This window comes from Pleurodeles waltl, chromosome 5, assembly GCF_031143425.1.
Source record: "Pleurodeles waltl isolate 20211129_DDA chromosome 5, aPleWal1.hap1.20221129, whole genome shotgun sequence".
Lineage (NCBI taxonomy): Eukaryota > Metazoa > Chordata > Amphibia > Caudata > Salamandridae > Pleurodeles > Pleurodeles waltl.
The window spans coordinates 425,164,491-425,187,877 of NC_090444.1; the positions used below are offsets into that span (position 1 = coordinate 425,164,491).

At 48.9% G+C, this 23,387-nt stretch overlaps 1 protein-coding gene across 4 annotated transcripts in view; it reads right to left on the reverse strand.

The window, feature by feature from the left end:
• Positions 1 to 23,387, reverse strand: part of SPTBN1 (spectrin beta, non-erythrocytic 1) — a 502,311-nt gene that overhangs the window by 89,582 nt on the left and 389,342 nt on the right. For all 4 annotated transcript variants that reach the window (XM_069234188.1, XM_069234189.1, XM_069234190.1 and 1 more), the window contains one exon: positions 8,793 to 9,037. In XM_069234188.1, the coding sequence (XP_069090289.1) occupies positions 8,793 to 9,037 (245 nt within the window). The remainder of the gene's footprint in view (positions 1 to 8,792; positions 9,038 to 23,387) is intronic.

Sequence of the window (23,387 nt, forward strand, 5' to 3'; positions counted from 1 at the left end):
TTTCCTATAATCAGATAGCATAGCCTGCAGGTCCTGAACCAAAGAAGAAGGCATAAAAAATTCATCCTGTGGATGTAGAGGTACAGGATAGTGTCTGAAACACTTCAGATGCTTCTGCGCAAAGGGTTGATGATAATAACCCTGAAACTCCTGTTCTTCATAATATTCCTCCTACTCCTCTTCCTGCCATTTGACATAAAGTGCAGAGGGGCTGTGCGCTGTTCCAATAGGGGTCTCATCACCAATCTTCAATGTCCATCAGATAACTTGGATTCAGTGGAGAGATAATGGTGGAGGATGAAAATCCAGGTCTTACGAGATTGTTTTGTGATTTTTACCCTCTTCGATAGGGTTGTCAGTACTTCATGACTAGCCAGTGTAGTAGTAGTCGATGAGGTGGTCGACGGAGTCGTTGTTGACAGGGGCGTAGCTGTACTCTCCATCTCCACAATCTTCGATGACGAGATGGGAGCATCGATAGAGGTTGTCAATATCTCAAGTTACAAATTAATCAAAGTAACACATCATAATAAACACAATATGTTTAAACCCAACCCACATATCCTATCATTCATACACATTTATAATTATCTTTGTTTAAGGGAACGACTTAATATAGCCACTGAGGCTTAGAACTCAACCTTTAAGTTGGTCTACATTTTAGTTCCTTTTTTCCGGCCATTTCCTGCGACACCGTTTATGGGCAGACAGTTTCATCAGTCTTCAATTCAATGCCTTCATCAGTGTGGAAGAAACATGACTAGTAAGGCAAGACATTTGGGTTCCCTGATGCGTCTCAAAATATCAGTGAAAACTCCAAACTCGTTGCCACCATGGGACTCAAAAGCTTGTTATACAATTTATGGGTGCCTGTGTAAGGAAATGCCTCCTTGGCATGGTTGCCCCCTGACTTTTTGCCTTTGCTGATGCTATGTTTACAATTGAAAGTGTGCTGAGGCCTGCTAACCAGGCCCCAGCACCAGTGTTCTTTCCCTAACCTGTACTTTTGTATCCACAATTGGCAGACCCTGGCATCCAGATAAGTCCCTTGTAACTGGTACTTCTAGTACCAAGGGCCCTGATGCCAAGGAAGGTCTCTAAGGGCTGCAGCATGTCTTATGCCACCCTGGAGACCTCTCACTCAGCACAGACACACTGCTTGCCAGCTTGTGTGTGCTAGTGAGGACAAAACGAGTAAGTCGACATGGCACTCCCCTCAGGGTGCCATGCCAGCCTCTCACTGCCTATGCAGTATAGGTAAGACACCCCTCTAGCAGGCCTTACAGCCCTAAGGCAGGGTGCACTATACCATAGGTGAGGGTACCAGTGCATGAGCATGGTACCCCTACAGTGTCTAAACAAAACCTTAGACATTGTAAGTGCAGGGTAGCCATAAGAGTATATGGTCTGGGAGTTTGTCAAACACGAACTCCACAGCACCATAATGGCTACACTGAAAACTGGGAAGTTTGGTATCAAACTTCTCCGCACAATAAATGCACACTGATGCCAGTGTACATTTTATTGTAAAATACACCCCAGAGGGCACCTTAGAGGTGCCCCCTGAAACTTAACCGACTATCTGTGTAGGCTGACTAGTTTTAGCAGCCTGCCACAAACCGAGACATGTTGCTGGCCCCATGGGGAGAGTGCCTTTGTCACTCTGAGGCCAGTAACAAAGCCTGCACTGGGTGGAGATGCTAACACCTCCCCCAGGCAGGAATTGTCACACCTGGCGGTGAGCCTCAAAGGCTCACCTCCTTTGTGCCAACCCAGCAGGACACTCCAGCTAGTGGAGTTGCCCGCCCCCTCCGGCCAGGCCCCACTTTTGGCGGCAAGGCTGGAGAAAATAATGAGAAAAACAAGGAGGAGTCACTGGCCAGTCAGGACAGCCCCTAAGGTGTCCTGAGCTGAAGTGACTAACTTTTAGAAATCCTCCATCTTGCAGATGGAGGATTCCCCCAATAGGGTTAGGATTGTGACCCCCTCCCCTTGGGAGGAGGCACAAAGAGGGTGTACCCACCCTCAGGGCTAGTAGCCATTGGCTACTATCCCCCCAGACCTAAAACACGCCCTTAAATTTAGTATTTAAGGGCTACCCTGAACCCTAGAAAATTAGATTCCTGCAACTACAAGAAGAAGGACTGCCTAGCTGAAAAACCCCTGCAGAGGAAGACCAGAAGACGACAACTGCCTTGGCTCCAGAAACTCACCGGCCTGTCTCCTACCTTCCAAAGATCCTGCTCCAGCGACGCCTTCCAAAGGGACCAGCGACCTCGACATCCTCTGAGGACTGCCCCTACTTCGAAAAGACAAGAAACTCCCGAGGACAGCGGACCTGCTCCAAGAAAAGCTGCAACTTTGTTTCCAGCAGCTTTAAAGAACCCTGCAAGCTCCCCGCAAGAAGCGTGAGACTTGCAACACTGCACCCGGCGACCCCGACTCGGCTGGTGGCGATCCAACACCTCAGGAGGGACCCCAGGACTACTCTGATACTGTGAGTACCAAAACCTGTCCCCCCTGAGCCCCCACAGCGCCGCCTGCAGAGGGAATCCCGAGGCGACTCTTTGAAGTGCTATTTCAAAGTAAGGAATAGCATGCACAGAGTCCAATGGTTCCCCTTAGAGGTAAAATAGTGGTAGAAATAGATAATACTAATGCTCTATTTTGTGGTAGTGTGGTCGAGCAGTAGGCTTATCCAAAGAGTAGTGTTAAGCATTTGTTGTACATACACATAGACAATAAATGAGGTACACACACTCAGAGACAAATCCAGCCAATAGGTTTTTGTATAGAAAAATATCTTTTCTTAGTTTATTTTAAGAACCACAGGTTCAAATTCTACATGTAATATCTCATTTGAAAGGTATTGCAGGTAAGTACTTTAGGAACTTTAAATCATAAAAATTGCATGTATACTTTTCAAGTTATTGACAAATAGCTGTTTTAAAAGTGGACACTTAGTGCAATTTTCACAGTTCCTAGGGGAGGTAAGTATTTGTTAGGTTAACCAGGTAAGTAAGACACTTACAGGGTTCAGTTCTTGGTCCAAGGTAGCCCACCGTTGGGGGTTCAGAGCAACCCCAAAGTCACCACACCAGCAGCTCAGGGCCGGTCAGGTGCAGAGTTCAAAGTGGTGCCCAAAACACATAGGCTAGAATGGAGAGAAGGGGGTGCCCCGGTTCCGGTCTGCTTGCAGGTAAGTACCCGCGTCTTCGGAGGGCAGACCAGGGGGGTTTTGTAGGGCACCGGGGGGGACACAAGCCCACACAGAAATTTCACCCTCAGCAACGCGGGGGCGGCCGGGTGCAGTGTAGAAACAAGCGTCGGGTTCGCAATGTTAGTCTATGAGAGATCTCGGGATCTCTTCAGCGCTGCAGGCAGGCAAGGGGGGGGATTCCTCGGGGAAGCCTCCACTTGGGCAAGGGAGAGGGACTCCTGGGGGTCACTTCTCCAGTGAAAGTCCGGTCCTTCAGGTCCTGGGGGCTGCGGGTGCAGGGTCTCTCCCAGGCGTCGGGACTTTGGATTCAAAGAGTCGCGGTCAGGGGAAGCCTCGGGATTCCCTCTGCAGGCGGCGCTGTGGGGGCTCAGGGGGGACAGGTTTTGGTACTCACAGTATCAGAGTAGTCCTGGGGTCCCTCCTGAGGTGTTGGATCTCCACCAGCCGAGTCGGGGTCGCCGGGTGCAGTGTTGCAAGTCTCACGCTTCTTGCGGGGAGCTTGCAGGGTTCTTTCAAGGCTGCTGGAAACAAAGTTGCAGCCTTTCTTGGAGCAGGTCCGCTGTCCTCGGGAGTTTCTTGTCTTTTCGAAGCAGGGGCAGTCCTCAGAGGATGTCGAGGTCGCTGGTCCCTTTGGAAGGCGTCGCTGGAGCAGGATCTTTGGAAGGCAGGAGACAGGCCGGTGAGTTTCTGGAGCCAAGGCAGTTGTCGTCTTCTGGTCTTCCTCTGCAGGGGTTTTTCAGCTAGGCAGTCCTTCTTGTAGTTGCAGGAATCTAATTTTCTAGGGTTCAGGGTAGCCCTTAAATACTAAATTTAAGGGCGTGTTTAGGTCTGGGGGGTTAGTAGCCAATGGCTACTAGCCCTGAGGGTGGGTACACCCTCTTTGTGCCTCCTCCCAAGGGGAGGGGGTCACAATCCTAACCCTATTGGGGGAATCCTCCATCTGCAAGATGGAGGATTTCTAAAAGTCAGAGTCACCTCAGCTCAGGACACCTTAGGGGCTGTCCTGACTGGCCAGTGACTCCTCCTTGTTGCTTTCTTTGTTCCCTCCAGCCTTGCCGCCAAAAGTGGGGGCCGTGGCCGGAGGGGGCGGGCAACTCCACTAAGCTGGAGTGCCCTGCTGGGCTGTGACAAAGGGGTGAGCCTTTGAGGCTCACCGCCAGGTGTCACAGCTCCTGCCTGGGGGAGGTGTTAGCATCTCCACCCAGTGCAGGCTTTGTTACTGGCCTCAGAGTGACAAAGGCACTCTCCCCATGGGGCCAGCAACATGTCTCTGGTGTGGCAGGCTGCTGGAACTAGTCAGCCTACACAGACAGTCGGTTAAGTTTCAGGGGGCACCTCTAAGGTGCCCTCTGTGGTGTATTTTACAATAAAATGTACACTGGCATCAGTGTGCATTTATTGTGCTGAGAAGTTTGATACCAAACTTCCCAGTTTTCAGTGTAGCCATTATGGTGCTGTGGAGTTCGTGTTTGATAGACTCCCAGACCATATACTCTTATGGCTACCCTGCACTTACAATGTCTAAGGTTTTGTTTAGACACTGTAGGGGTACCATGCTCATGCACTGGTACCCTCACCTATGGTATAGTGCACCCTGCCTTAGGGCTGTAAGGCCTGCTAGAGGGGTGTCTTATCTATACTGCATAGGCAGTGAGAGGCTGGCATGGCACCCTGAGGGGAGTGCCATGTCGACTTACTCATTTTGTTCTCACTAGCACACACAGGCTTGTAAGCAGTGTGGCTGTGCTGAGTGAGGGGTCTCTAGGGTGGCATAATGCATGCTGCAGCCCTTAGAGACCTTCCCTGGCATCAGGGCCCTTGGTACCAGAGGTACCAGTTACAAGGGACTTATCTGGATGCCAGGGTGTGCCAATTGTGGGATCAATGGTACATTTTAGGTGAAAGAACACTGGTGCTGGGGCCTGGTTAGCAGGGACCCAGCACACTTCTCAGTCAAGTCAGCATCAGTATCAGGCAAAAAGTGGGGGGTAACTGCAACAGGGAGCCATTTCTTTACAGTCATGACTTTGATTTTGTAAACATCTCCCTTTTAAAAGTGGTAGAGGCACTCAACTGGGACTTAGCTAATATTTTTTTCCACCTACTTGGAGTCTCCTACCTTACCTGACCTGCTGTCAGCATCTTAATGAGTTAATTGTTCAGGGCTTTGTAAAGTACAAAGATTAGTCATCTGTCATCAGTTTTGCAAAAGATTTACTTCTCAAAAGTGGACATGTGTCTGAAAGCCCTAGGTTTCATGCCCCTCTGGTTTGCCCAGTATCTCACCTGGACATCATAGTATCCCATTTTTAGGCCAGTCATAGTCCCACCTAACCCATTTGATCACGTTAACATCCTGAAGGTTATATAAACTGACATCTCTTACAATTCCTTCTGCCATTCTAAAATCTGGCTACAGTTCATGTCAGAGGTGAAGTCAGGATTTCTTATGATAGGAGGGATGAGGAATGGGTAAGCAGAAAGTCCCTTCCTAGACATGATCGTATCTCAAGAGAGTTGTATATAACAAGGGTGGAGTATGGACCCATGAACAGGAGTGTCTAGGTATCCATGGGATCTTCCAAATGTGGTCATTGTGGGCGCAGAATGACTTGATCCACGAAACACCAGGATTTCTCTACGATGTATCCAAGCTCAGTTGCATGATACTAGTTATCATGCGTGATATATCCATGGCCACCTTTGGATGTGGGAGGCATATATCATTCTCTTTGGAAGTCTAGCTTCCTTGCCTCTCCATATCAAGTTACTTTTTGTGCTTTGGATTTCTTCTGGGGCCCCATTTGATATACCATCTTTGAAACTCAAACCATAGAGACTTTAGGTCTAACTAATTTACATGGGCTGTGTCTTCCAGAGAAGCATACATCTTAACTCCCAGAGATAGATTTGTTAGCTCAAACTAGAGGATAGTGTGCCCATTTATTGTATGCTTGCCTAGGTGAGAGGGGGATACCTTCAAGAGGAGAGACTTTAGAAGACTAGACAACTCATCCAGAAGGGGAGTAGACTGGATCAATTACTGTTGTTAAGACACTCTGCGTACAGGTAGATTTTGTGTTCCTCTTTGACAATGGCCACTGATTTAATGTATTTTTTAATGTAATTACGATTGCCAGAGACTCCATGTATACAGCAAATAGCAGGGGGGACAGGGCACACCTCTGTCTAGTCTTTGGTGAGTAGCTGTGGTGATAGCAAAGGTGAAGTGGATGCTGCCTGCTTGGGTATGGCGGGTTTAGGTGGAGCAGGTGAGGGAGTTACTTGATCCCTGTGTGTTTAGGGACTGGGTATTGAGGTGCTTCATACTCTAGTTCCTCCTTGAATGTCAGCCTCCTCATCTTTGGAGTGGTAGGCTGAGTGGAAACTGGCATTGCCAGAGGAGGCCTTGTAAACTTTTGCCTGGCTCAGGATGAATAAGGAGATGCTTCTTTCTGGCATTAATTGCCTCAGCCAATCTCCTAAGGATGGGAGCCTCTGAGGTTAAGGCAGTGGCACTGAGGGGGGTTTCGGCTTTGCTTTTGGCTCTGAACTTGGATGCAGTATTTTTGGCTTTGAAGGCTTGTTCCTCTTCAGCTGAAAGGTGTCAAGGTATGGTATGGATGGTATAGTCTCTCTTCTCGGAAGCTTTTGCTTGGCTCTGACCAGAGCCCAAGAGCAGCGGTGGCAGTTCAGAGCTTGATGTTAGATTCTCTCTGGAGTGATGCTCTCCCTAGGAGTAGGACAGTTTATGTGACTGCATCTTCACCCCATGGCTGAGGTAGGTTTGCATGGACCTAGGGATTTTCTTTGTATGTGGTCTTGCCGGTGTTGACTCCAAAGGGTGTGCTCCAACTTCCTCACTCCCACCATTTATTCCTCAACATCAAGGGGATTCTGTTCCCTGGAGAGATGCAAATGCATCTTTAAGTGTGCCCAGTGTCTTTCGGTATAGTACACCAGCATAGTCTTGCAATGGAAGGTAAGACAGAAATTGCATGTCGACTCCTCATGCTCAGGAGAGAGCCCTAATTTACAGACCTAGTCATGATCAGCCTAAGTGTATTTCGTGTTACAGTGTGGGAAGAATCGAAAGTGAGTTTGCTCCATCTGCAGAGATTCTCAAAGACAAAGTTCTCAGTATCTTAAAGGAGATCGGGTAGAGTGTATCCTGTCATAAAACCAATCACATGGATTCTAGGTGTAGCTAGCAAACATAATTCCTTTCTTTCCCTGGAACCAACGAACTGAAGTAGGGCCTCAAGTCATCACAAGCAAGTGGTGTAAGAACCAGGGCTTACTGCATCCAAACACTTAAAGGGTGGAATTGATGCCCATGCATATTGTAGGCTAAGGGAGGAGTCACTCCACATCTTGTGACTTGAACTTTCTTCGATGAAAAACGACCTGTACTTGTAATGTCCAACTAGATTGCAGGAGTATGCAATGCACGCATATCTACAAACACACATGCTACAAATATATGACTATCAGTTTCTTCCATAATCCTACTGTTTATCGTCTCATCTCCTAGTACCAGTACTGAGGTGAATGTGGTACTTAAAGTCACCGCCACCAAGAGCAACATGGCCACTTAAATACACTACTGTGGTGGTGCCTGTAGTCATTCCTGTGCTGTGCCACCTCTACTCCTTAGACTCACTACTTTGCTGTCTCTTATTATTCTTGGCATGTGCCATGTCCACTTCTGGTTTGCTACCAGAGACCCACTACTGTATGTCTTTAAGTCTTGTGCTGCAACTCATAGATCTAGTCAATCCATAGACTATCTACTGTGGTGTCTCTGGTTAACCTTAGGTTGCGCCAGCACTACTACTCGGTGGGCCAGTAAGAAGAACCACAAAAGTGTTTTATGATCATCCTGGAGGTGTGGGGGGCAGAGGGGGATTCACAGTTGCAGATGCAATGGAGCTAGCCCCATTTCTTGAATCAACATACTCTGTTGACAGAAGATGTCAGAAGATGTAAACTCACCAAGGTAATTATGACAGGTATGTGCAAATGCTACTTTATCACCTCACATGGCTTTGTGCTTCAGGTCATGTTTGGTCAAAGCTAGCCGCTTGCTGCAACAAGTTCATAACATATCTACGAATCTCCAGCACAACACAAAAATTATCCCTACATATAACACCCTGAATACAGCATAAGATCATCAAACACACAAAACAAATTGCCTAACTTCTTACCTAACCATCCATAAAGTGCTTTACGGCTTGCTAATACAATACAATAAAATAGCTGCTTACGTCAGGAAGCCAGAAGTCTCACAAGTGGGTAAGACTAGCTCTAAATAGTTCAAATTCATTAAGAGGCTAACATTAAACAGTAAAAATAACTAGCGCAATTCAGATTTTTAAGGTTCAAAGGTTACACTCAGAAGAGCAGGAAGGACTGGAAAATGAACGGATTAGAAAACAAATATATGTTTGGGGGCCATGATGCTTTGAAGCCAAGCTAACTGAGCAGTAAATGCTGAAAATGAAAGCAATTCATAGCGCCTCCTTGACATCAAAATGTTAATCCACATAACACGTCCTAAACTGGTTACCTTGGCTTTTCTTGGGCCTCTATCTGACGAATAACATCCTCCATCCAAAGCATGAGATCACGCACCATACTGAAGAAACGGAATTTGTCCCCTGTGTCTACCAATGTAGCTCTGCGACCCTCACAGGCATCCAATAATGCTTTCCAGGCCTCCAAAACTTCGTTCTCCCTCTTCTGAATGTCATCAGCCTTGTCTCCAGCATAGGCAGCCTGAAGCCGTGCAGCATCCTCTTGCAGCTGCCTCACCTATGGGGAGAAAAAGAGATTTGTGAGGAAATGTGTGAGCTCATTCTAATAATTTTCTATCCACCTTGACTTGAGTGTTCACATAGAATGAACAGGCACTTACAGATTAAGTGCTTTCCTCACAATGAAGACTGTGATGAAAACCATGCAGCTGTATAATCATTAATAGGTTTTCTGAAAGCTCATTCCAGAGCATGTGAAGTGCTGACGTCCTTTCCACATCAATTTTAGAGATTCTCAAATGAAATGGACACAACCAGCCGCAGCCCATCCTTTGCGGCTGATGGGCCAGTCCACTCGCCTTTTGCCCGTCAAGAAGAGTGTCTGTCTGGCTGCACATAGGTCAGTCTGACAGACACTCTTCATTTTCAGGTCAAACAGCCAGGAGCTAGACATGCGCTATTTGCGCAGGCTCCTGGCCACCTGAGCTGAACTTTGCCGGGGAAAAGAAGTCACAGCTCCTGTGGGCGTGACCTCCTCAGCTCAGTAAATGTCTTTGAGACACCCTTAGGTCAGCCAGTGAAGGAAGGCATAGTGTATCCCTACATTTAATACAATGCATAGTCAGCTTCCTACAGCAACTACCTACTTCATCTATGTTGCAGCTTGGTAAAACAGGCCTTATCATTTAAGTTAATCTCAAGATACCAACACTTGGGATATGTGTGGGAGAAGACACATTTTTCATCTTTTGATAGGCCCACAGAAGTTGCATCTTAAGCCCACTTTAGGAAATCTTGCCCATGAGAAACTGTGTCGGTACCTTTGTAGACAAACCTAAAATTCCCTTGTGTTCCAGTTCATACAATTTAAAAACAAAGGAGAATTCCCAGACACCGATTGCCCGAACTACAAACAAGGAAGCACTCTGATGTCTTCCTAACATCTTCTAACTCGTAAAAAACAAGTTACTTCTCCTCAGTAACACTCTTTAAGCTACAGATTTGTCTTACTGCAGATTCCTCACTTTTTTGGTACTCCCAGGCATGAGACTGGTTCTGGAAGATTTCAGATGAGATGGGTGCAGGCCTATATAGAGGCCAATCATGCACACTATTAGTCGCTTTTTACCCATCTGCACTCACTGATTCCAAATCACATCAATCATGACAAGTGTGCAGATCTCTAAGTCGGAAACGTATTAAATGAATGAGGCCAGTTCATGGAACAGGGAGTTGGAGGGGTGGTGAGGAATCTGCAGTTAAATTGAGTCGCTGACAGAAATGGTGCCTTCTCGATGGCCTCATGTCCTTTATGAATTATGTGGCACAGACTCAATGATAATGGGGGCTATGATGTTGGGAATGAGATTGCCCAGCCATATCAAGAAGACAACAGGTACAAATATCTCCAAGATGCCAGCAGTCTGGATATCTTCCTGGACATTGCAGTACTTTCTCCCACAGGGCCTGCCACTGAGGGCAGGACCTACTCATCCATAGCTGCATGAAGGGTGGTGGAAGTTCTCGGCCTTCAGCTTCTTACTCAGGATGTTAAAAACAACATCTTGACTTAGGTACTTCAGCCTGGTGAAACACGTTCGGAGCCTCTTCTTCTGTTCAATAAGTGTATGACTGACAACCTTATGGAGACCTGGGCCAAACCCTGTTCAGGTCCACCTGTTAATTGACAGATTGCCAGGTGCCACCGTCTTGTTCTGGGCAATACAGACTTTTCTTACTCAGCACCCTGTGCCGAGAGCCTTGAGGTTCATGCTTTGGCCAGTAAGATAAATTCAAAAACAATGCCCACTCCAGCCAGGTGAATCGAAGAGGATAGAAATCTTTGGTAACATATTGTTCTCCTTGACAACTTGGCACTTCACTCTGTAAATGTCAGCTGCTTCCTGGGCTGCTACTCTCACGCCTCGTAGGACTCGGTATCCCAAGAAGCCGGTTTCATATTTTCTTAGGTAGGACATTATGTGGCTAAATTCACAATTCGCGCTGGGGTTAATACCACAGACTTGCTGAGAAGTGCTATCTGCACTATCATGGCTTTACGTGGGCACGGCGTGACCCACCGGGTTTACTGGGGGTGTCCAGGCTAGCCTTATGGACACGCTACTTAAACACTCATCTTTTTCAGGGAAAAAGCAGACTCATCCCTTAGAGTGCTTCAAAGATAGCAAGGCCACAAGGCACTCACTGGGCCTCTCTGCTCCAACCCACCAGCCGCATCTACAATTTTACCCCCCTCTGTGGCTATGGTAGGGGTTTCCAGTAATGCCAACAGGCTCAGCCAGTGCACCAATCACCCCATCACTTTCCTGGCCACAGCCATTGTTCCTAAAGGAGAGGGTAACAAGAACAGTGCAGAGCATCACCTTCCGCCTCTCTAGCTGCTGTATCCGCAGGCCTCTTTTGCATGTCCTTGCTGGCACCTGGAAACCCTTTTGGAGGCAGACGATAACTTCAGGCAAGTGAGTCTTGCAAACTGTTCCACCGAGTACCATTTCTCAAACCCCACCACACTTTCCACTAGCCTCAGACTGCCTGATGGAGAACCATCTGCCTCTCTTACAGCAGGAAATGCAGGCTCTTTTGGCCAAAGGAGTCATAGAGAGGGTACTGGAGCCAGATGTTGGTCTTAGCTGTTACTCTCACTACTTCCTGGAGACCAAAAAAGGACAGAGGTCTTGTTCCATATTAGATCTTTGCTCTCTCATTGCCTTTCTGCGAAAAGACAAGTGCAAGGTGCTCACCCTGACTCGGGTCTCATCTGATCTCAACCCTGGAAACTGGATGACAGTGCTGGGCCTGCAGGACGCTTATTATCACATTCCCATCCTGCAGGACCACAAACGTTACAAGCATGTTTGGTTTGCTGTGCTCCATTTTGAACTTAACAGCACCCTTCGGGTGTTCACTAAAGTCATGGCAGTGGTTGCAACACATCTTCAGGGGTCAGAGGTCCAAGTCTTCCCCTATCTGGATGACTGGCTGTTAAAGGCAGGCTTGCCACTGGCAGCTGTCACCTATCTCCAGACTACGGCAAACCTCCTGACATCCTTGGGGTACTTTAGCAATGTATCATACCAGACTCCTTCACAAGCACTTACCTTCATCAGAGTCATTTTGTACACAGTATAGTCTTTCACCTGTATCCCGGAGGCACAGAATCCAGGACATTCGGGCTACGATCCCAATACTTCAACCTTTGTCCTGGATCTCAGGGACCATTTCTAGTGGTGGCTGCAGGACCATGACTGGGTCAGTGGCAAACACTTCTCCTTACCTCACCCACAGCGGTGACCGATGCATCACTTCTGGGTTGGGATGGCCATCTGGCAAAGGTGAAGATCAGAAGCATCTGGTTTTCAACACAAGTCCAGCTCCAGGAGCTGAGAGCCATCCGCTTGGCGTTGAAAGCTTTCCTGCCCTCCATCATCAAAGGAAAGCTGGTACAGGTGCTCAAGGACAAAACCACCAACATGTGGTAAATGCAACAAGGAGGGCGGGTGGGGCTGTAAGGCTCTGTCTGCTTCCCTGGATATGGCTGGATAGCCAAGGAATTCTTCTGGTGAGTTACCACCTAGTGGGTTTCATGAACACCAGAGCAGATGAACTAAGCTGCCAATGCCTTGCAGATCATGAATGGCAGATAAATACAGAGATGATACAGGATTTTCTCAATGAATGGGGATAATCCTGCCTCGATCTCTTTGCCACCGCTGAGAAGATGCAATGTCAGCAATTCTGCATGTTGGACTTTCTAAGACATCTCTCGCTCAGACATGGGTTCCATGTCGAGTGGAACTTAGGGCTCCCACATGGCAAAACATCTCCGGCCTGAGCTCTGGATGGTCAAGACCAACTGGGCTCAAGTTATCCTAGTGGTTCAGGACTGGACTCGGGAAGTGTAGGAAGTTGGCTCTGTATGTGCTATTTCAAAGTAAGGAATAGCATGCACAGAGTCCAAGGGTTCCCCTTAGAGGTAAAATAGTGGTAAAAAGAGATGATACTAATGCTCTATTTTGTGGTAGTGTGGTCGAGCAGTAGGCTTATCCAAGGAGTAGTGTTAAGCATTTGTTGTACATACACATAGACAATAAATGAGGTACACACACTGTAGGAAGTTGGCTCTGTATGTGCTATTTCAAAGTAAGGAATAGCATGCACAGAGTCCAAGGGTTCCCCTTAGAGGTAAAATAGTGGTAAAAATAGATAATACTAATGCTCTATTTTGTGGTAGTGTGGTCGAGCAGTAGGCTTATCCAAGGAGTAGTGTTAAGCATTTGTTGTACATACACATAGACAATAAATGAGGTACACACACTCAGAGACAAATCCAGCCAATAGGTTTTGTTATAGAAAAATATCTTTTCTTAGTTTATTTTAAGAACCACAGGTTCAAATTCTACATGTAATATCTCATTTGAAAGGTATTGTAGGTAAGTACTTTAGGAACTTCAAATCATAAAAATTGCATGTATACTTTCCAAGTTATTGACAAATAGCTGTTTTAAAAGTGGACACTTAGTGCAATTTTCACAGTTCCTAGGGGAGGTAAGTTTTGGTTAGTTTTACCAGGTAAGTAAGACACTTACAGGGTTCAGTTCTTGGTCCAAGGTAGCCCACCGTTGGGGGTTCAGAGCAACCCCAAAGTCACCACACCAGCAGCTCAGGGCCGGTCAGGTGCAGAGTTCAAAGTGGTGCCCAAAACACCTAGGCTAGAATGGAGAGAAGGGGGTGCCCCGGTTCCGGTCTGCTTGCAGGTAAGTACCCGCGTCTTCGGAGGGCAGACCAGGGGGGTTTTGTAGGGCACCGGGGGGGACACAAGCCCACACAGAAATTTCACCCTCAGCAGCGCGGGGGCGGCCGGGTGCAGTGTAGAAACAAGCGTCGGGTTCGCAATGTTAGTCTATGAGAGATCTCGGGATCTCTTCAGCGCTGCAGGCAGGCAAGGGGGGGGTTCCTCGGGGAAACCTCCACTTGGGCAAGGGAGAGGGACTCCTGGGGGTCACTTCTCCAGTGAAAGTCCGGTCCTTCAGGTCCTGGGGGCTGCGGGTGCAGGGTCTCTCCCAGGCGTCGGGACTTTAGGTTCAAGGAGTCGCGGTCAGGGGAAGCCTCGGGATTCCCTCTGCAGGCGGCGCTGTGGGGGCTCAGGGGGGACAGGTTTTGGTACTCACAGTATCAGAGTAGTCCTGGGGTCCCTCCTGAGGTGTCGGATCTCCACCAGCCGAGTCGGGGTCGCCGGGTGCAGTGTTGCAAGTCTCACGCTTCTTGCGGGGAGCTTGCAGGGTTCTTTCAAGGCTGCTGGAAACAAAGTTGCAGCCTTTCTTGGAGCAGGTCCGCTGTCCTCGGGAGTTTCTTGTCTTTTCGAAGCAGGGGCAGTCCTCAGAGGATGTCGAGGTCGCTGGTCCCTTTGGAAGGCGTCGCTGGAGCAGGATCTTTGGAAGGCAGGAGACAGGCCGGTGAGTTTCTGGAGCCAAGGCAGTTGTCGTCTTCTGGTCTTCCGCTGCAGGGGTTTTCAGCTAGGCAGTCCTTCTTCTTGTAGTTGCAGGAATCTAATTTTCTAGGGTTCAGGGTAGCCCTTAAATACTAAATTTAAGGGCGTGTTTAGGTCTGGGGTGTTAGTAGCCAATGGCTACTAGCCCTGAGGGTGGGTACACCCTCTTTGTGCCTCCTCCCAAGGGGAGGGGGTCACATTCCTAACCCTATTGGGGGAATCCTCCATCTGCAAGATGGAGGATTTCTAAAAGTTAGAGTCACCTCAGCTCAGGACACCTTAGGGGCTGTCCTGACTGGTCAGTGACTCCTCCTCGTTTTTCTCATTATCTTCTCCGGCCTTGCCGCCAAAAGTGGGGCCTGGCCGGAGGGGGCGGGCAACTTCACTAGCTGGAGTGTCCTGCTGGGTTGGCACAAAGGAGGTGAGCCTTTGAGGCTCACCGCCAGGTGTGACAATTCCTGCCTGGGGGAGGTGTTAGCATCTCCACCCAGTGCAGGCTTTGTTACTGGCCTCAGAGTGACAAAGGCACTCTCCCCATGGGGCCAGCAACATGTCTCGGTTTGTGGCAGGCTGCTAAAACTAGTCAGCCTACACAGATAGTCGGTTAAGTTTCAGGGGGCACCTCTAAGGTGCCCTCTGGGGTGTATTTTACAATAAAATGTACACTGGCATCAGTGTGCATTTATTGTGCTGAGAAGTTTGATACCAAACTTCCCAGTTTTCAGTGTAGCCATTATGGTGCTGTGGAGTTCGTGTTTGACAGACTCCCAGACCATATACTCTTATGGCTACCCTGCACTTACAATGTCTAAGGTTTTGTTTAGACACTGTAGGGGTACCATGCTCATGCACTGGTACCCTCACCTATGGTATAGTGCACCCTGCCTTAGGGCTGTAAGGCCTGCTAGAGGGGTGTCTTACCTATACTGCATAGGCAGTGAGAGGCTGGCATGGCACCCTGAGGGGAGTGCCATGTCGACTTACTCGTTTTGTCCTCACTAGCACACACAAGCTGGCAAGCAGAGTGTCTGTGCTGAGTGAGAGGTCTCCAGGGTGGCATAAGACATGCTGCAGCCCTTAGAGACCTTCCTTGGCATCAGGGCCCTTGGTACTAGAAGTACCAGTTACAAGGGACTTATCAGGATGCCAGGGTCTGCCAATTGTGGATACAAAAGTACAGGTTAGGGAAAGAACACTGGTGCTGGGGCCTGGTTAGCAGGCCTCAGCACACTTTCAATTGTAAACATAGCATCAGCAAAGGCAAAAAGTCAGGGGGCAACCATGCCAAGGAGGCATTTCCTTACACACACTCAGAGACAAATCCAGCCAATAGGTTTTGTTATAGAAAAATATATTTTCTTAGTTTATTTTAAGAACCACAGGTTCAAATTTAACATGTAATATCTTGTTTGAAAGGTATTGCAGGTAAGTACATTAGGAACTTTGAATAATTTCAATTGCATGTATACTTTTCAAGTTATTCACAAATAGCTATTTTAAAAGTGGACACTTAGTGCAATTTTCACAGTTCCTGGGGGAGGTAAGTTTTTGTTAGTTTTACCAGGTAAGTAAGACACTTACAGGGTTCAGTTCTTGGTCCAAGGTAGCCCACCGTTGGGGGTTCAGAGCAACCCCAAAGTTACCACACCAGCAGCTCAGGGCCGGACAGGTGCAGAGTTCAAAGTGGTGCCCAAAACGCATAGGCTTCAATGGAGAGAAGGGGGTGCCCCGGTTCCAGTCTGCCAGCAGGTAAGTACCCGCGTCTTCGGAGGGCAGACCAGGGGGGTTTTGTAGGGCACCGGGGGGGACACAAGCCCACACAGAAATTTCACCCTCAGCGGCGCGGGGGCGGCCGGGTGCAGTGTTAGAACAAGTGTCGGGTTCGCAATGGAAGTCAATGAGAGATCAAGGGATCTCTTTAGCGCTGCAGGCAGGCAAGGGGGGGCTTCCTCGGGGAAACCTCCACTTGGGCAAGGGAGAGGGACTCCTGGGGGTCACTTCTGCAGTGAAAGTCCGGTCCTTCAGGTCCTGGGGGCTGCGGGTGCAGGGTCTTTTCCAGGCGTCGGGACTTAGGTTTCAGAGAGTCGCGGTCAGGGGAAGCCTCGGGATTCCCTCTGCAGGCGGCGCTGTGGGGGCTCAGGGGGGACAGGTTTTGGTACTCACAGTCGTAGAGTAGTCCGGGGGTCCTCCCTGAGGTGTTGGTTCTCCACCAGCCGAGTCGGGGTCGCCGGGTGCAGTGTTGCAAGTCTCACGCTTCTTGCTGGGAGATTGCAGGGTTCTTTAAAGCTGCTCCTTTGGATAAAGTTGCAGTCTTTTTGGAGCAGGTCCGCTGTCCTCGGGAGTTTCTTGTCGTCGTCGAAGCAGGGCAGTCCTCAGAGGATTCAGAGGTCGCTGGTCCCTTTGGAAGGCGTCGCTGGAGCAGAGTTCTTTGGAAGGCAGGAGACAGGCCGGTGAGTTTCTGGAGCCAAGGCAGTTGTTGTCTTCTGGTCTTCCTCTGCAGGGGTTTTCAGCTAGGCAGTCCTTCTTCTTGTTGTTGCAGGAATCTAAATCTTTAGGTTCAGGGAAGCCCTTAAATACTAAATTTAAGGGCGTGTTTAGGTCTGGGGGGTTAGTAGCCAATGGCTACTAGCCCTGAGGGTGGGTACACCCTCTTTGTGCCTCCTCCCAAGGGGAGGGGGTCACATTCCTATCCCTATTGGGGGAATCCTCCTTCTACAAGATGGAGGATTTCTAAAAGTCAGAGTCACCTCAGCTCAGGACACCTTAGGGGCTGTCCTGACTGGCCAGTGACGACTCCTTGTTTTTCTCATTATCTCTCCTGGACTTGCCGCCAAAAGTGGGGGCTGGGTCCAGGAGGCGGGCATCTCCACTAGCTGGAGTGCCCTGGGGCATTGTAACACGAAGCTTGAGCCTTTGAAGCTCACTGCTAGGTGTTACAGTTCCTGCAGGGGGGAGGTGTGAAGCACCTCCACCCAGAGCAGGCTTTGTTTCTGTCCTCAGAGAGCACAAAGGCTCTCACCGCATGAGGTCAGACACTCGTCTCTCAGCAGCAGGCTGGCACAGACCAGTCAGTCCTGCACTGAACAATTGGGTAAAATACAGGGGGTATCTCTAAGATGCCCTCTGTGTGCATTTTTTAATAAATCCAACACTGGCATCAGTGTGGGTTTATTATTCTGAGAAGTTTGATACTAAACTTCCCAGTATTCAGTGTAGCCATTATGGAGCTGTGGAGTTCGTTTTTGACAGACTCCCAGCCCATATACTCTTATGGCTACCCTGCACTTACAATGTCTAAGGTTTTGCTTAGACACTGTAGGGGCATAGTGCTCATGCACATATGCCCTCACCTGTGGTATAGTGCACCCTGCCTTAGGGCTGTAAGGCCTACTAGAGGGGTGACTTACCTATGCCACAGGCAGTGGGAGGTTGGCATGGCACCCTGAGGGGAGTGCCATGTCGACTTAGTCATTTTCTCCCCATCAGCACACACAAGCTGGCAAGCAGTGTGTCTGTGCTGAGTGAGGGGTCCCTAGGGTGGCATAAGACATGCTGCAGCCCTTAGAGACCTTCCCTGGCATCAGGGCCCTTGGTACCAGGGGTACCAGTTACAAGGGACTTACCTAGGTGCCAGGGTCGTGCCAATTGTGGAAACAATGGTACATTTTAGGTGAAAGAACACTGGTGCTGGGGCCTGGTTAGCAGGGTCCCAGCACACTTCTCAGTCAAGTCAGCATCAGTATCAGGCAAAAAGTGGGGGGTAACTGCAACAGGGAGCCATTTCTTTACAGGAAGTATTGTATCCCAAACTCCAGAGCATGAGCATTTGTCCCCTGATAAGGCTGCCACTTCGGGAGGATCTCCAGTCACAGCAGCAGGACAGGGTCCCACATCCAAACCATCCCCAACCTACACCTCCATGCTTGGAGATTAAGTGGTGACAGTTGAGTGCCTTCAACCGACCTCTCAAAGGTGCTGTAGGAAGTTGGCTCTGTATGCACTATTTCAAAGTAAGGAATAGTATGCACAGAGTCCAAGGGTTCCCCTTAGAGGTAAGATAGTGGCAAAAAGAGATAATACTAATGCTCTATTTTGTGGTAGTGTGGTCGAGCAATAGGCTTATCCAAGGAGTAGTGTTAAGCATTTGTTGTACATACACATAGACAATAAATGAGGTACACACACTCAGAGACAAATCCAGCCAATACGTTTTTGTACAGAAAAATATCTTTTCTTAGTTTATTTTAAGAACCACAGGTTCAAATTCTACATGTAATATCTCATTCGAAAGGTATTGCAGGTAAGTACTTTAGGAACTTCAAATCATCAAAATTGCATGTATACTTTTCAAGTTATTCACAAATAGCTGTTTTAAAAGTGGACACTTAGTGCAATTTTCACAGTTCCTAGGGGAGGTAAGTATTTGTTAGGTTAACCAGGTAAGTAAGACACTTACAGGGCTTAGTTCTTGGTCCAAGGTAGCCCACCGTTGGGGGTTCAGAGCAACCCCAAAGTCACCACACCAGCAGCTCAGGGCCGGTCAGGTGCAGAGTTCAAAGTGGTGCCCAAAACACATAGGCTAGAATGGAGAGAAGGGGGTGCCCCGGTTCCGGTCTGCTTGCAGGTAAGTACCCGCGTCTTCGGGGGGCAGACCAGGGGGGTTTTGTAGGGCACCGGGGGGGACACAAGTCCACACAGAAATTTCACCCTCAGCGGCGCGGGGGCGGCCGGGTGCAGTGTAGAAACAAGCGTCGGGTTCGCAATGTTAGTCTATGAGAGATCTCGGGATCTCTTCAGCGCTGCAGGCAGGCAAGGGGGGGATTCCTCGGGGAAACCTCCACTTGGGCGAGGGAGAGGGACTCCTGGGGGTCACTCCTCCAGTGAAAGTCCGGTCCTTCAGGTCCTGGGGGCTGCGGGTGCAGGGTCTCTCCCAGGCGTCGGGACTTTAGGTTCAAAGAGTCGCGGTCAGGGGAAGCCTCGGGATTCCCTCTGCAGGCGGCGCTGTGGGGGCTCAGGGGGGACAGGTTTTGGTACTCACAGTATCAGAGTAGTCCTGGGGTCCCTCCTGAGGTGTTGGATCGCCACCAGCCGAGTCGGGGTCGCCGGGTGCAGTGTTGCAAGTCTCACGCTTCTTGCGGGGAGCTTGCAGGGTTCTTTAAAGCTGCTGGAACAAAGTTGCAGCTTTTCTTGGAGCAGGTCCGCTGTCCTTGGGAGTTTCTTGTCTTTTCGAAGCAGGGGCAGTCCTCAGAGGATGTCGAGGTCGCTGGTCCCTTCGGAAGGCGTCGCTGGAGCAGGATCTTTGGAAGGCAGGAGACAGGCCGGTGAGTTTCTGGGGCCAAGGCAGTTGTCGTCTTCTGGTCTTCCGCTGCAGGGGTTTTCAGCTGGGCAGTCCTTCTTCTTGTAGTTGCAGGAATCTAATTTTCTAGGGTTCAGGGTAGCCCTTAAATACTAAATTTAAGGGCGTGTTTAGGTCTGGGGGGTTAGTAGCCAATGGCTACTAGCCCTGAGGGTGGGTACACCCTCTTTGTGCCTCCTCCCAAGGGGAGGGGGTCACAATCCTAACCCTATTGGGGGAATCCTCCATCTGCAAGATGGAGGATTTCTAAAAGTTAGAGTCACTTCAGCTCAGGACACCTTAGGGGCTGTCCTGACTGGCCAGTGACTCCTCCTTGTTTTTCTCATTATTTTCTCCAGCCTTGCCGCCAAAAGTGGGGCCTGGCCGGAGGGGGTGGGCAACTCCACTAGCTGGAGTGTCCTGCTGGGTTGGCACAAAGGAGGTGAGCCTTTGAGGCTCACCGCCAGGTGTGACAATTCCTGCCTGGGATGAGGTGTTAGCATCTCCACCCAGTGCAGGCTTTGTTACTGGCCTCAGAGTGACAAAGGCACTCTCCCCATGGGGCCAGCAACATGTCTCGGTTTGTGGCAGGCTGCTAAAACTAGTCAGCCTACACAGATAGTCGGTTAAGTTTCAGGGGGCACCTCTAAGGTGCCCTCTGTGGTGTATTTCTCAATAAAATGTACACTGGCATCAGTGTGCATTTATTGTGCTGAGAAGTTTGATACCAAACTTCCCAGTTTTCAGTGTAGCCATTATGGTGCTGTGGAGTTCGTGTTTGACAAACTCCCAGACCATATACTCTTATGGCTACCCTGCACTTACAATGTCTAAGGTTTTGTTTAGACACTGTAGGGGTACCATGCTCATGCACTGGTACCCTCACCTATGGTATAGTGCACCCTGCCTTAGGGCTGTAAGGCCTGCTAGAGGGGTGTCTTACCTATACTGCATAGGCAGTGAGAGGCTGGCATGGCACCCTGAGGGGAGTGCCATGTCGACTTACTCGTTTTGTCCTCACTAGCACACACAAGCTGGCAAGCAGTGTGTCTGTGCTGAGTGAGAGGTCTCCAGGGTGGCATAAGACATGCTGCAGCCCTTAGAGGCCTTCCTTGGCATCAGGGCCCTTGGTACTAGAAGTACCAGTTACAAGGGACTTATCTGGATGCCAGGGTCTGCCAATTGTGGATACAAAAGTACAGGTTAGGGAAAGAACACTGGTGCTGGGGCCTGGTTAGCAGGCCTCAGCACACTTTCAATTGTAAACATAGCATCAGCAAAGGCAAAAAGTCAGGGGGCAACCATGCCAAGGAGGCATTTCCTTACAGGTGCTGATGTTGTCTTGACAGCCGGGCATCCCTCAACCAAATCTGTATATGCCTGTTGCTGGGATAGGTTTGTGACCTAGTGCTTGTCAAAAGATCGATCGACTACAAGCCACACTGCTCCATGTTTTGTTGCTTGTGTTGTCCTTAGTCCATGAAGACCTTGCCTTAGGCCCTGTTAAAAAGCACCTGTCGGCTCTGTCTTTTTATGGTTGCTGGACCAGCCCTCTTTATGTAAATCGCCAGTTGTGACGCAGTTTCTCAAAAGGTAACAAAATATGTTGCTCCTTCTGTGTTTTGCCACAATGAAACTTAAATGTGGTCCTCACATTCCTCATGTGATTGCTTTTTGAGGTTCTCCACACTTGTTCTCTCTGGCTCTTTATCTTCAAGACAGTATTGCTTGCCACCATAACAGCGCAACAGGTGAGTGAGTTAAAGTCTCTTTCTGTTAACGTGCTCTACAGCATGTTCTACCCAGAGAAGGATGTTCTGTGGACTTGAGCCTTTTCCCTTCTGAAGGTAGTGCCTCATATTGGCCAGAACATCACCTTTCTGGCATTCTTTGCGCCACCTGACCCCGCTAAGGAAGAATGAGAGACTTCACCAACAGGATCAGCTTCTACAGTGATTTCACACAAAAAAAAGTGGGTGGATGATCAGCTCTTTATCAGAATCTCTGGAGTAGAGCAAAGAAAAGTAAGATTTTGCAGAAAAGGACCATCTCGTGTTGGATCCGACCTGTCTTAAGATCAGCTATGCACATGGCCAAAAACAACCCCCTGATGGTCTGTGGGCTCATTCTACCAGAGCCCAAGCTGTTAAAACGGCACTGGTGCACAGGGTGCCTGTTCTGGACATTTGTCAGGGTGGTACAAGGGTGTCACTCCATACATTCACAAGACACCATTGTCTAGCCAGCCAGGTCTATCGGTAAGTGTATTTTGCCAGCTTAGTACTTCAGGATTTTTTGGCTTGAGCTAGTTCACAGACTCACCACCCACAAGGTATTGCTTTGGTGTCTAATCAAAAGGTGATAGAAGCCTATCAGAAGAAAACGTTATTTACTTTTGGTAACACTGTGTCAGAATCAGAAGGGTAGATAAATAAAGCAGCATGCAGCTCTGGCTGTCGTCATTTGGTGACCATGGTGCCGGCACCAGCAGATTGCGCTCCGGCTTTGGTTATGGCGCCGTGGGAAGGAAACCATTCTCAAAGTGGGTATGGTGCCCGGAGCAAAAACAGAGTTGCAGCTCGTGCAGAGGGCAGACCCACCAGTGGAATCTCAGTTGGGCAGTCCATCTCCTCCTCGGGGCTCAAAAGTGTGCCAGAGGAAGCACGTAATGTTCCAAAAAGCAGCATCATGGCTTTGCAGTCTTTAATTTGCTCCAGCATCACTAACAGCCCTGAAAATTAGAGTTGCCACAGTACAAAGGTCAGAATCGACTCTGAAGTAAAGTGACTTTGGAAGTGCGCTTTGGATGCATGATGACACACTCATGCCTTCTTGAAAGATCGAGAGTGGTGGGACGGGGCAGAAGGCCAGCTTGGACTTCCTAATAAATGTTCTTGGATTTTGCCAGAGAATTTAGAGTGTGATGATGAACTCTCATGGGAGCAACCTCAGGAGCAGGACCGGGATCTACCTTTAGACCTCAACTGACCAGGGCATGGGGTCTGGCTGTGCTAACTCTGCCACAAAGAGCTACGTTTCGCTGTCACAAATGGCCTTGGAGTACATTACGGCACGATCACTGCAGGCCTTGAAGGTGTGGTCGGACTCTAGGCACGCAAACCACATGTGAGTCAGTCACAGACATTTGTTTGCAACATTCCCCACAGGGTTTGAACCCTGTAGATAAGGGAGATGCCATATTTCCTTCCACACTGTAGACGTTTTTTGCCACAATTCTGTTTCAAAGAAGTGAGGGGCATCTCCAGACCTATGCTTGTCAGCACAGAAAGAAAGGAACTAATGTCAGCACCCATGGGTGGTACATATATAGAACGGCACATTTCACATTCGGCACAGAATGACATTGATGCACAGCCGTCGGAACCACCTACCAGCGTGCAGGGGTACCGACTGAAAAGCCTCTGGATCCAGGCTGACGCCTGGGGAATATTAAAAAAGTGAGGAATCTAGGGTTAGAAATCTCATGGAAATCAAATCCTCCAAATTCCTTTAAGAAAGTGCAGATACTCGAACCCTGCTCATAACAAACTGCATGAACCAGAG